Below are 13,640 nucleotides of genomic sequence, written 5' to 3' on the forward strand. Positions count from 1 at the left end.
CATGTCCACTGAAGGTAGGACAAGTAGTTTTGGGCTTAATCTGCAGCAAGGGAGATATGGGTTTGATATTAGGAAAAACTTGCTAACTATAAGGGCAATTGAGCTCTGGAACAGGCTCCCAAGGGGGGTTGTGGAGTCCCTGTCATTGGAAGCTTTTAAAAACAAGTTGGACAGACCCCTGTCAGGGATGGTCTAGGTGTTCTTGGTCCTGCCACAGTGCAGGGGGCTGGACTCGATGACTTCCTGAGATCCCTCCCAGCCCTACATTTCTATGATCCTATTCTATGAAGTGACTTGTCCAAAGTCAGCCAGCAGGCCAGGGGCAGAACCAGCAATGGAATCAGGTCTCTGCAGTCCCAGTCCAGTGCTCTAACCTCTAAGCCATACTGCCTCGGGGACATTCCTGCCCCTGCTATGTAATTCAGAGGAAAAGATCAAGTTTATTGTCACACATTTGAAAAGGTTAATGAAAACTGCTGAATCTACTTCTTCCTCCTGTTGGATTTACCTTATGGGTGTAATTCAAAAGTCAGGGGCCAACATTTTCAGAAGTGATGATTAATCTTGGGTGGCTCAGTTTTTGTATGCTGAACATGAAAAACCTAAAGGGACCTGGTTTGCAGAAGGTGGATGTTTAGAATGTTCTGAAAACCAGGCCCCTTCAAGGTTTCTGAAATTGGGCACTAGTGATTACTGAAAATCCCACCAGGATTTTTAATGTTATGTATTGTGTCCGTGATAATTTGGATTAAAATTAAGCCCTTAAACCTATATGTTTTCTCTATATTTTCTGCATTTACAGTTGTCTGGGCCAATTTTAGGACAATTGCTAGTGCTGTGGTTTAATTTTTGTGTCTTGCTTTCCCAGATGATAGAGAAACTTTTAGAAACGCTGTTGCATGTCCTGGATCGTAATCAGCACAGGTAAATTAAAGGCTTCAGTACACTCTTCTTAAAGCCTAATTCCCCTTTTGTCTTTGACACTGAACTATGCCTCGCCTGCGAAGTGAGGTTCTATCTGGAACAGTTTAGCTCTCTGACCTAACCGTAAGTTGCCCATAAAACCCCCTGGTTCTTTTGATTTTTTTTTTTTTTTTTTTTTTAAATTCTCCTTCTCTTTTGATAACCTGAAAGGATTTGAAATGCCCTTGTGCTTCAGAAATGCTACACTGAGAAATTTGTTTCATTTCTTTATTCTCCTTAATTAGGATGCTGCAAGTGAACTCTTGGAAATCCTGCTTGCATATCTGCCTAAAACTTCATCAAATGATTTGCCTGAGAACAAAAGAGTTAAAATATTACAAGTTACCTGCTACTAATGCTGAGATCATTTCAAGGATTTCTAGATTAGAACCTTTGGATGTGAGTGCTAGATAAATAATAGTATTTGTTGTTTAGAATAGATGTGGGACGGTGACTGTATTTTTATATTGTTTTCTAGAGCTCATTTTGATTGATGTAAATTGTCTCTACTAAAAAAAAAGCCAAAAACCTGTAATAAAACTGCTTTCCAGAATGACACACGACCATGTAATTACTTTGATTCTTCTGACCTTTTCAAAATAGTACCTATTCTTCTGAGATCCAGCTGCATAATTTTGTTTTTGAAGTATAAACTACTGTACTTAAGGTCTAGTTTTATACTTCTGTAGCTTTTTTCTCTAAAATATCACTTTCTAAACTGCCTTGTGATCCATATCACTTCACTATATAGATGTTCGTATGATTTATTTTTATGTCACTTTATGAGCCTTGGTTTCATTCTCCCAGTCTAGTTGGGGACATTGCAGAGGTAGTCTCATAGTGTGATTTCCTTTTCACTTTTTCTCCCCATCCCATGCTGTCACCTAAGTTCCGTCAGGCCAAGGAAGGAGACCAGTGAGCACTCTCGAACGTAGATCTTCCAATCCTCCTCTCTCTTGTACTCCACAAGCAACAGGGTTTTGTTGCTTGGGTGGTGCTTTAAAGTGTTATGTTTTAGACCTATATTGCATTATGTTTAAACCAGAGGTATATTGCTCTGCTGCTTAGAATAGTGGTTTTTTTCTTTCCTGTATAACAGGGTTCAAGAGACGAAACCATGCAGAAGATTCCAGTGATAGAAGTGCTCCAAAGAGCTCTGTCAGCCACCAGAAACTGGTTTCGGGAGGTGTTAAAGCAGTACTTACTGCAAGGACATACCGATTCATTTGTGACATTCAGGTTTCCTGATGAACTTACGGTTTGTGTTCTTGAATGTAGCACTTTGGTACATCCCTCCCTAGACGACACATTGGGTTACGCTGGTTAGTTACACCAACTTTTTGGTGGGTGCGACTGGTGCATCATTGAGAGGGTATAGAGCAGTGGCATCCAAACTTTTCAGCCTGAGGGCTGAAGGTATGCTTTCAGAAATGTCAAGGGGCACCAATCAGTACCTGGGGCCAGATTCTGTCCTTGGTGCACTCAGTGCTGCTCCAGGAAGCAAAAGCTACTCACAATTAGCCCAGATGGGAATCCCTCTGGCATGAGGGAATTCTCTGGTCACAGAGCCAGTTTGATCTGCTTCCTGCCTCTCCTCAGAAGAGGCGTGTCTGAGGCAGGGAGAAGGAGAAGCTAGACTGTGTTGTGCTCTGGCTATCCTCAGGTGGCTTATGGTGTCTAGGGAACGCTTGTCCGCTGGCACAGGTTAGAGCAGCTCCCCACGCTTCCCTAACTGGAGCTGTGGCAGAGAATTGGGAAGTTATAACTGGGTGCTGCTTTGGTTTCTCTTCTTCCCCTCTCCTGGGCTGTCGTGAGTGGCTCTGCGGGAGAGGGCAGACATGCTGGGTGCTCTCTAGCCTCTTTCAAAACTATTCAAGCTCCTATCTTGCTCTCTTGGGGCATCCCACAGCCTTTCAGGTGAACAAACAACAAAGCAACAAGTTACAGCCCCCTGATTTTTTGCCCTTGACAACAGTCAGCTTCAGCTACAGTAGGGAAGGGACAGCAGCTGTTCAGAACACGCCTGGCTCCCACCAGAGCTGTTTCTGCAGCTTCAGGAGAAGTAGGGCTCCCTGCTTCCTCTGTGCTGTGATGAGACTGACTCAGACTCTTATGTTTAAAAATGGTAGGATGCAGCTGAGGGAGCATAGCCTCAATTCATAATCAAATATAAACTTTCTTAAGAGTTGCCTTGGAGGGCCACAGGTTGGACATTACTGGTATAGAAGATGACTGACCTTTTCTAATCACTCTGATTTCTTTCCCGGATTGCTTTTAGTTTTGATTGCACTCTGTATTCATTTTTATTTTTTAGGTATGGAACCAGTTTGTGAGGATAAGCTTTCCTGATGAATGCTTCACTGAGGAGTGGAAGAAAACTTTACTTTCAGTTCTGGAAGGGAGAATTAAACAGGTACCAAGAAACTGGAGATTTCATTCATTACACGTGCGTGTCTCTAAAGCTCAAGGGATAATAGCTAGAACCGATTGAACCAACCCTTGCATATTGCTACTAGAACTTAAATTGACTTAAAACATTCGGCTCTTTGCATTGGCTTGTTCAAATGACTATAACCACTTCTGTTATAAACAACATTTCTAAAGGGTCTATGAAATTGGGCATAAACTTTTGCTATGTTGTCGTCCTGATCTCTCCTGTATTTCTGCTGTCTCATCTCTAGCAGTGGCTATTAGCTGGTGGTTCAAAGAAAACTGGAAAATTTGGACAGGCTAAATATTTTATTTAGTTCTGTCAAAATGAGGTGTAAAATATTTTTGTATCTACCATTATTATTTATTATTATTGTTGTTTATTATTTTATTTGTATAATGGTAGCACATAGGAGCCCTGTTGTGCTAGACACTGTAAAGAGCCATACCGGGAGGAAGAGAGTCCCTGGTCTGAAAAATTTACTATCTAAATCGGTAAGATCACTGTGCTAGGCAGGAAGTGATGGCTGCAGTTTTCTTATACTCGTCATGGCGTTCTGAGAGTTCATGGTTAGAAATATTTCTGTTAGTAGTAGTTTAAAAATAAGTTGTAATTACAAGGGACATTTCCAGCCCACCTGTTGACCAACTTGCATGACTCTGTGTGGGCTAGGATGAGCTGATTCCTGGCTTTAATATTAATTTTAAAACTCCAGAGAATTTACAGTCAGCATTTTGTGTGACTACTGAATACCAAAAGCTGTTCGTTCTTGTAAGCCAACCTTCCCACAAAACTTAAACTTGATTATAATTTTTTGTTTATTCCTGTACTGTTGGGGTCCTGAATGCTACATTTCCATTAAGAGGCTCCTTCCTGCCAGTTTTCAGAAATGTCAAGTTTAATTAAAAATTTTATTTTTAAATTTCTGTTTTTACATGGTGCAGCAGTGGTGTTGTCAGCATGTGAATCTTGTGGGTGCTTCACTGGAAAAAAACAGAGGCATTTTTCTCCCAAGCTCCTAAACGCTTAAAACTCGACAGCTTTATGTGGAACTGATACTTACCCAGAAACCTGCTTTGGAGGGATGGAAACAGATTTAATTATTAAATATCAGTATATAGTGAAAATGGCCAAATATTTCTTTCTCTCTCTCTTCATGCCACTCCTCTCCGCTACCTGTCACATCTAGCCAAAAGGAAATAGTGGAGTGCTGGTGGCTGTATTTACTCCTATTGGGAGCAGAGTAAATAAATAATAGAAAATTAACCTTTTCATCTTGTGGGTTTTTTTTGTTTTTTTTTTGTTTTTATTATTATTGCCTCAAAATATTCCCCTCCCTCTTCATGTTTTCAGAGGACACATTCTTAAAACATGAAATCAATGAGAAATATTTTCTGTTCTTTCCCAACAGGAACGACCAGTTCGACAAATTGCAGCCTACTGCCATCACCACGACAAATTCGAAACGCTGGACCATTCCGTTGGCAAATCTTTTGAAAACTGTGCCATGGAAGCAGTTAATGCTGCATGCCAGGTAATATGCGTTCTCTCAAGTGGGAATCTCAGATACAGGTACACCTGAAAACCTCCTGAACGTATGACCTGCTAGCTGTCAGTGGTGTTGGTTGAGACCTAAATAAAATTGTACATTGAATTGATGTTTGAACAATTGGTTTAGAAAAGCAAAATGTTGAGAAGAAATCAGGAATGTAAGGGATTAGTGTGTGCAAAGGGACCAAGGACGAAATACTTTTAACACCTTCACTGGTGTTTGCCATCACAGCCTCTTTGCCATCCACTGTGCCAGCCACTTGAAAGGCAACATACTTGGAACGTAAGTCAGCAAAGAAGGTGCTTTTTATCCCATACATCCAGGGATCTGAGTTACTACAGAGCATTCTTTCCTGGGTATCTGGCTGGTGAATCTTGCCCATATGCTCAGGGTTTAGCTGATTGCCATATTTGGGGTCTGGAAGGAACTTTCCTCCAGGGCAGATTGGAAGAGGCCCTGGAGGTTTTTCGCCTTCCTCTGTAGCATGGGGTACGGGTCACTTGCTGGAGGATTCTCTGCTCCTTGAAGTCTTTAAACCACAATTTGAGGACTTCAGTAGCTCAGACATAGATGAGAGGCTTTTTGCAGGAGTGGGTGGGTGAGATTCTGTGGCCTGCATTGGGCAGGAGGTCAGACTAGATGATCCTAATGGTCCCTTCTGACCTTAATATCTATGAATCTATATCACCCAGCACCCAGCCCTGGAACCCTACTAAATGACACAGCCCTTTATGAATGTGTAAGGTGGACAAATGCCATTTACTCACATCCTTGTGCATCCCCCATCCCTTTGTGTCTTAAGCAGTCTGAGGGTAATCTGCTTGATCTGGTCTCTTCCTACAACCTGGACAAATTTGGCAAGCTTGTGTCAGCAGTTATCACGAAATCATGGCCAAGCAGCAAGAGTGGGGAACCTATGGATGACTTTGATGAGGTTTTGCATCATCTGCTTGTGTGGTCTGACATCAAGCATATTTTCAACTTCAATGGTACAGTTTTATGTGAAGTTTATATTGGAAGACTGTGAAAGAGATGTTCCCACTCTTTCCTCCATGGTACATAGTAACAAATGGAAGGAGGATTGAGACTGAGTTGATATAATAAATCTTAATAGTTAGATTGGAAGTTGGAGAGCAAAAGTTAATGAACTGTCTAAATTTCATAGGAAAACCCTATATGCGTAACCAGGAAGTATTCTGTGTTAACCCCAGTGCGGTCTTGTCCGGGATTTGTACTGTAAGAGGGAATCACAGGGTCTATGGATAAAGGAAAATCTACTGTAGTTTCGGTTTTCGAAACGTGGATTTGGGGAGGAGATGAAAATTTGAGACCTTATGGTAAATGAGAAACGGACAAGACAGTTGCTTCAGGTATTGAAGTGGGGCTTTTTTGTTTTTCCCCGGGGATGGCATCCTAGGAATGGGGGTTGGATTTTTGCACTGTGCTGTCTGTCAGTGGACGATGTATCAAGATGTCTCAGTTTAGATCATGGGTATTTGTGGGTGACTAATGAATGATGTATATCGTTAGTATGGTGGTACTGGTGCAACACAACAAGATTACAGACTTTACAGTTAGGTCATGGTGAAAAGAAGAGCCATAAAGTGTGTTTCTTTTCCATATAGCAATAGTTGCCTCCAAAAGCCCAAAACTAGGAAGGAGGAGGAAAGATTCAGGATTTAAATCCTTTGTTTCTCTGATAGGAACAGATGGGAAGATCCTGGAACAACTTACTGATGCTGCTAAGAAGTTAACGGCTGTGGCTGACTCTGTGTTCACAAATGTTGCTGAAAACCTCCTGAATGGAAGTATCCTAGTAAAACGTTTGGAGCTTATTATAAAGCACCAGAAACAGTTTATTTGCATATGGGAATTACGTAAGTGTGCATGCCTGTGTGTTTAAAGGGGGATGGGCTCTAGGCCTACTCTGATAATTCTGGACGGTGTTTTTATATGGTGCTCCCAGCTCAATGTTTTTCATTACTGATGTGCAGCAGCATCACCTCCTGAAGTGTATCATTTTTGGAGGAGATGAGTACTCTTCTTCTGCCCCACAGTATGGGGTTTTCTTGGTGATTATTGACAATTTTCATTTCAGAGCATAAGCATCTCTCATCCCAAGAGAAAAAGCAGCAGCAGAATGATCTGGAAAAAGTTCTAGTGTGGAGGAGGGAAGAAATAGTCTCTCTAAAGAGAGAGAGAAATTGGGTAGGAACCCTTCTGGACATGTGCAGGAAGGTGCAGCAATTTATAAAAGGTATGTTCTTTTGGGGACCACTTTGAAGTGAGATCTTTGAGGGTTTCCAGCAGAGATGATTTTGTCCAGTAATTACTGGATTGGACAAAAAGTGGGGAATGAGATGAGCAACAATTAGGGAGAGGAGGCTGAAAAAAGTCAGTGAAGAAACTTGCAATAGGAAGAGCAGGAGAAGAAGTGTTTTGTGTACTTCATGTTACTAAGGGATTGATACGTCTAGGGATCTAAGAGGTTGATGTTTTGTGGTACTGAATCATTCAGTGTCTGGTCAAGAGAGCTGGAATATGAGAATAGGGTAAAAGAAATTGCAAACTGATGTTTGACTTTCTTTGTTTAAAGTGGATATTGTTGAAGTTGAGGAGAAGTATCACGAAAATCTGGACACAAAAGAACTGTCTGAAGTTGTGGATGTGAGAGAGCTGAACTTTCCCATGGAGGGCACCCAAGAAACATATTACAACCTGAGCCCAGAGTTGAAGAAGGTGGCTGAGATGATGCACAGATACAAGGACAGTCACATCTTCCAGCTCTGCTGGGAGAGGGCAGCCCAAATGATGGTGGAGGAATATGAGGATTCGGAAGGGCAGATTATTCCTATATTGAATCTTCATGATAAATTATTCTCTCCTTGTTACCATGAATATAAAAGACTGTATAATGAGCTGAAATCCGGAAAGCTCACGTTTGCTGAGGTAGACACTATATTCAACGATTTTACAAGCCATTATGAGCAGATCAGCACTGACCTTCAGATCATGTGCAAGCTTGACCCAGTAGACAACAGAGCATGGATAGGACAACGGCTTCAGCAAATCCAGCAGTACCATGAACTGCACTTAGCTTTCGACTCTGCTAAGGTCATTGCCAAGGTCAAAGAGGGCTTAAACCTCTCCGGTGACTTCAGAATCCTACAGATGTTATTGAACTTTGTGAGTATTTCACTTTAAACCAACCACTGTTCAGACACTGCTTAGGAAGACATTGTAAATCTGAACCCCGTTGTGAGTCTTTCTCTGTTTGGCAGGTTTAATGTTTGGCTCCGAACAGCTTTACTGAGGCCAGGCACTGTGCAGTCTCCTTTAAAATAATAATAATAATTAATAATATGCTTTGCATAGATCTCAAAGCACTTTACAAAGGTGACTAAGCATTATTATCCCATTTACAGATCAGGTAGGTGAGGTGCACAGAGGTGAAATGACGTACTCAGAGTAGCACAGGGGTTCAGTGGCAGAGTAACTCGGGTCTGTGGACTCCCAGCCCTCAGTTCCATCTGCTAGACCATAGCTGCCACATGCTGATTAATATCTGATGCTTCTGTTTCAGGTGTGGGAGAGGGGTTCCTCCTTCATTCCCCCACCAGGAGGAAGTTTTATTGACCATTATTAAATTGTGGATTCTTTTTGATCCATATGCTTTGCAGACGGAAAGTTTTGAATCCTTTAAGAAAGAAAAATTGGACTCCATCAGCTCCGCTCTGATGCGTGCTAAGGAACGGCTGCAGGGGATCACAGAGCCCCGTCGTAGGTGCCTTGAGGAACTCGCACTCAGGAAGGACTTCATCAACTGGGTCAAAGAGGCTCTGGAAGGTAAAATAAATGTCCTCCTCCTGTTTGCTTTTGGGAATTGGGCAGGCAAAGGCACAAGTGATGGAGGGGTGATGCCATCTTCTCGGGATCTGAGGAGGTCCTGACCCATCTGATAACCATATTAAGCTGAGGTAGAACTGACCTATCTCATACGGAGCTTCCCTTATGTATGTGGGTTTGAAAAGTTCTAGGCAGTGGCCCCCAGAAGATAGAATATACTCTGATACTATTGGAAGGATTTGACAAATGCTGGTACACTGTCTGACACCTGCTGGTTGATGCCATTGCTGGCTATCGGAGATTGCAATGCTGATACACTCAGTGCAGGTTGCTTATTAATTGAGAGAACAAAGACCATCGCTCTTATTTAACAATTACAGGAGTGGCCTCGCTAATTCTCTATCCGTCAGGCCAAGTACTTACCCTTTCCCTCCCCATAAGTAGAGAGTTCTGTTTCCTTCCCTGCTGTTGCTCCCCTCCACAGTTTACTCCTGTTAGAAAAGAAAGGACCAAGGATGTGGGTAATGCGGAAAGATCACCCAGTGAAGCTATCAGGAGTGAGAGCTTGCAGCAGAAAGCGGAGAGGTCTGCACTGAGATGCTTCTAGGGGATGATTTTATAGACTCCGTGGCTTAAGCATGCTGGCACCTTGTTGCAGAACGAGATGAAACAAAATAGCGTTGAACCCCATTGTCCATTTCCCTAAGATATCAATGAGCTGAAGGTGTTTGTGGACCTGGCATCCATCTCAGCGGGGGAGAATGACATGGATGTGGATCGCGTGGCTTGTTTCCATGATGCTGTGCTAGGCTACTCCTCCCTGCTGTATGAGCTGAAGCGGGAGTTGGGGTTTGAGGAGTTCATGCAGTGCTTGAAGAAGTTGTGGAAAGCCCTGGAAAGTGATGAGAACCTACCCAAGAAACTGGTAAATCTCGCAGTAGTGATCCCTCAGTTCATCTTGTTACCCTCCAGTTTTATAATACAGCTGGGGGATTGACGTACAGGCTGGCATTCCTACGGGCAGTATATGGGGATGTAGATGCAGCTCTTTTAAATACCTGTTATGTTTCTCATTTTAATTAACTGAAGCAAAGTGATCCTGAGCCTAAGCTGCTGCTGTATGCTAATTCATCCCTGTGTACCTATGTACAACAAGAGGCTTTAGAGCAGTGCAGGCTCTTACCTACCATATGAGCTGCGGTTGATAAGACTTGATATTCTTTGGGGTGTAATATAGTCAGACACCTTAGCAGTCTGCTCATTGTATGTCCCGGGATGTCAACTTTTAAAAGCTCTGGCACCCTGCATGTTAGTGGGGGATTATTCCATGACTGACAACAACTCCCTTCTCCTCCTCCACCCTTGCTGGCAACTCTGTCACTCATGACCTCTGTTGGACATGCCAGTGTTTAGGATGATCTCACTGTGTGAACTGGCAGACAAAGTGAAGTAGTGAATTGGAGTAATCTGAGTTACTTCCCTCTTCTCCCTGTAGCGTGATTCTGCTCGACACCTGGAATGGTTAAAAACAGTGAAAGAGAGCCATGGATCCGTGGAACTGTCATCTTTATCGCTAGCAACTACAATCAACAGCAAAGGAATATACGTCATCAGAGCACCGCCAGAGGGTCAGAAGGTGGGACTTCGCTCACCTGCCTGCAGGGTGCACTGTCCCGGTGTTCAAAGCCTTTTTGCCCCATCCGTCTGTCTGTCCATCTATCCTGACTGGCTAGCTTTACAGTGCAGCAGCTAGCAAAGAGCACTAATCCTGCAAAAAGAGTCCAGCTGTCTGGAACAGTATTGAAAGAGGTTTTGTCTTGTCTCCAATGCCACTTAAACTATTTTTGGTGCCAGTTCAGGGAGACCTATTGTGGTAAAACTATTTCCAGCAATAGCTCAATTCCATCGTGTAGCAAAGGTTATTGTGTGACAGTAGAAGCAGCAGACAGATCATGTGGGGAGGCTAAAGGCTTTTCCTATCGAGTCCACCCTGTGCTGACAGATTTCTGCTACTGTCCTAAGCTGCTGATCTCTAATTAACACCTGATGCTTTGTTTCCTAGGTAATTGTAGCTCTCTCACCCCCTTGTCCAGCCTCTCTTAGGGTGTAGCACTGCCCTGTGTTCCAAGTTACAGGTGGCAAGACAGGAAAGCTCTCCACAGCTGTCCATGAGCATTGTATAAACCAGTGAAGATGAAAATAAAATGTGTTTGCACTAATGATTCGTATTCACTGGCAGGTTTCTCTGGACACTGTCCTGTTCCTCAGCCTCCCGGAGAGCCATGGTGACAGTGAAGAGATGCGACAATACTCCCTGGAGGAGCTCCGGGAGCTGCTGAACAAGCTGATGCTGATGTCAGGAAAGGGAGACCAGGGCATGGAAGTGGAGAAATTTTCTGAGGTCAGGTTTCAATAGCTACTTTCCATGTTCAAGGTGTTTCCTGCTCTCCTGGGGCTGGAGGTTAGACTGGAACCTTACCATGTCAGTTTTTAAACAGTCAATTAACATTAAAAGTTGCAGAGGTGGGACTGACTGCTTCAGGGATTGATAACGGGATACGAAGCCTTTGTCCTCCTCCTTTTCTCCTATTTGTATGTGGACCAGGTTGGTGTTTGAACCAGAGGTGTTATCCCCTGTTCTCCAGCCTGTGTGGAGTGAGTTGGCAGGTCTCATTCCAACCTGTAGCAGATAGCTGTCCACATAACACCTGATCCCCTTGTTGGCTGTTCCAGCAGAGTGGTCAAGGTTTGACTGGGGCCATGGAGACTGAATTCCGGTAATCCCTGCAGGACAGCTGTGAGCCCCATTAGGGCCTTCAGTCTCCAGGACTGTCAATCTAGGCACCTTTCACTAGCTCCCAAATTCTGTCCCTTTCCCTTTTAATTAAAGATAGTCATGTTGATTCACAGCTGGGAAGAAGAACCTTAGCCTCAACAGTCCCTGTAAAATCGGTTTCTCACTGTTTTTTGTTGTCCCCCACACAGGTGTTTTCTAATGTCCAGAGACTTGCACTGTCCTTTATAGACCTTTATTCAGCTGGGAACATGCTCTTCCGATCCTGGATTGCCAGCGTGTACTGCTCACCCATGAGCGAGGTGTGTATTAGCATGGACTTCCGTCTGAAACTCGTCGGACAGCTTTTTGGAACAGGAGACATGATGGCGATGCTCCTGGACCTCTGCAGGGAGATGGAGAAGTTCCTAGAGAAATGGAAATGCTTCATGTCTGAGAAGCGATCTCAGTATTTTTACCTGAATTACTACACCTCTGAGCAGTTGGTTTACCTATGCAGACAACTTGGAATGCTGCAGCCCAGCGAGAATGCCTTAATGATGCTCTCATTCATAAAACACAACTGCACCAGACAGGATGTGCGTATGGCCTCCAAGCACGTGGTGTCTGAAAGATCAAGGAAGAATATTTCTGATCTGCGGGAGCTGCTGTGCAGTGAGAGAGACCTGGCTGAACAGCTGCAGCAGGTCTGGGGCTTGTATATAGCGGACATGAGCTCATTCCTTCCGGGCTGTTGGGATATTAATACCCTCGGCAGTTGTCTGGCCAGTCTGGCTGATTTGGAGAAGGAAAGTGTCACTCGAGTTCTCCCACGAGGCCTGCACGTTGGCAGGCCCAACCTCGTCATCTGCCCTCGCTCCGACCTGCTGACTTCAGCACTGGCCATCTACATGCATAGTCCACGCCAAGCCCTGCCCACTTACGCTGAGGTGCTCTTATGCACCCCAGAGACTGACTTTGAGCAAGCGGGGCTCTTCCTGCGGCGGTGCCTCACGCCGGGCTGCAAAGGGGAGAAGATTTACACCATGCTCTATGCAGATGAGCTGAGCTACGATGTCAGTTACAGGCTGGAGAAGCTGTTTCAGAATCTGTGCAGACAGCCCCACCAGGACAATTACTGCCTCGTGATCCTGTGTGACTGTGAGAGAGAGCACAGCTACATCCCTTCCGTCTTCAGCCAGTACAAAGTGCACATGATCCCCCAGGAGCCACTACGGGACATCCAGATATACCTTAGGAACCATTACAAAGTCACGCAGCCAGCAGGGTCAGCAGCTTCTGTGTTCAATGATAACATGTGCGTTGGGATCGTGTCCTCCAAAAGAGCCGGCGTAGGTAAGGTGCCCTAGGCCAGTGGTTCTCAACCAGGGATCCAGGGCCCCCTGTGGGGCCGCAAGCAGGTTTTAGGGGGGCCGCCAAGCAGCGCCAGCATTAGACTCGCTGGGGACTAGGGCAGAAAGCCAAAGCCCCACCGCATGGGGCTGAAGACTGGGGCCCTGAGCCCTGCCACTCAGGGCTGAAGCAGAAGCCTGAACAGCTTAGCTTCACGGGGGGCCCCAGGCAATTGCCCTGCTTGCTACCTTCTAATGCCAGCGCTGGCTTTTATATGCAGAAAACCAGTAGTCTTGGCACAGGTGGGCCATGGAGTTTTATAGCCTGTTGAGGTGGGCCTCAGAAAGAAGAAGTTTGAGAAGCCCTGCCCTAGGCCACAGAGTCTGCAGTGGTTGTGAAATGCTGAGACTAAAACGTGCAGTCAGGCAAATAAATGTGATGTGTGTATCTGGATGAGTGTGCAGTTTTAGAGCCTCATACAGAACACAACAGCTGAGAGACTGTGTGGGTCTGCCACTGAGACAAGGTGGGAGAGCTGATATCTATTGGACCAACTTCCGTTGGTGAGGGAGACAAGCTTTCGAGCTTACGCTGAGCTCTTCTTTAGGTCTTTCTTTTAGACTTCCGCTGTCATTCTAAAAGGTTTTATGACCTTTTGCTTTAAAACAAGTATGTTTGTGACTTCTGGGTCCTGACCTCTCTCCCAGCATGGTACCAGTGGG

General features: G+C 44.4%; 1 protein-coding gene across 5 annotated transcripts in view; it reads left to right on the top strand.

Moving 5' to 3' along the window:
- Positions 1-13,640, top strand: part of RNF213 (ring finger protein 213) — a 99,267-nt gene that overhangs the window by 39,992 nt on the left and 45,635 nt on the right. For 4 of the 5 annotated variants that reach the window (XM_077834330.1, XM_077834334.1, XM_077834331.1 and 1 more), the window contains exons 12-25: positions 869-924; positions 1,209-1,362; positions 2,063-2,221; positions 3,278-3,376; positions 4,806-4,928; positions 5,749-5,935; positions 6,650-6,823; positions 7,045-7,203; positions 7,543-8,132; positions 8,627-8,792; positions 9,500-9,717; positions 10,288-10,428; positions 11,032-11,193; positions 11,778-12,921. In XM_077834330.1, coding sequence (XP_077690456.1) covers positions 869-924; positions 1,209-1,362; positions 2,063-2,221; positions 3,278-3,376; positions 4,806-4,928; positions 5,749-5,935; positions 6,650-6,823; positions 7,045-7,203; positions 7,543-8,132; positions 8,627-8,792; positions 9,500-9,717; positions 10,288-10,428; positions 11,032-11,193; positions 11,778-12,921 — 3,532 coding nt within the window. The remainder of the gene's footprint in view (positions 1-868; positions 925-1,208; positions 1,363-2,062; positions 2,222-3,277; positions 3,377-4,805; positions 4,929-5,748; positions 5,936-6,649; positions 6,824-7,044; positions 7,204-7,542; positions 8,133-8,626; positions 8,793-9,499; positions 9,718-10,287; positions 10,429-11,031; positions 11,194-11,777; positions 12,922-13,640) is intronic. The other variant, XM_077834333.1, reaches the window with a different exon arrangement.

Source organism: Eretmochelys imbricata, chromosome 14 (assembly GCF_965152235.1).
Source record: "Eretmochelys imbricata isolate rEreImb1 chromosome 14, rEreImb1.hap1, whole genome shotgun sequence".
NCBI lineage: Eukaryota > Metazoa > Chordata > Testudines > Cheloniidae > Eretmochelys > Eretmochelys imbricata.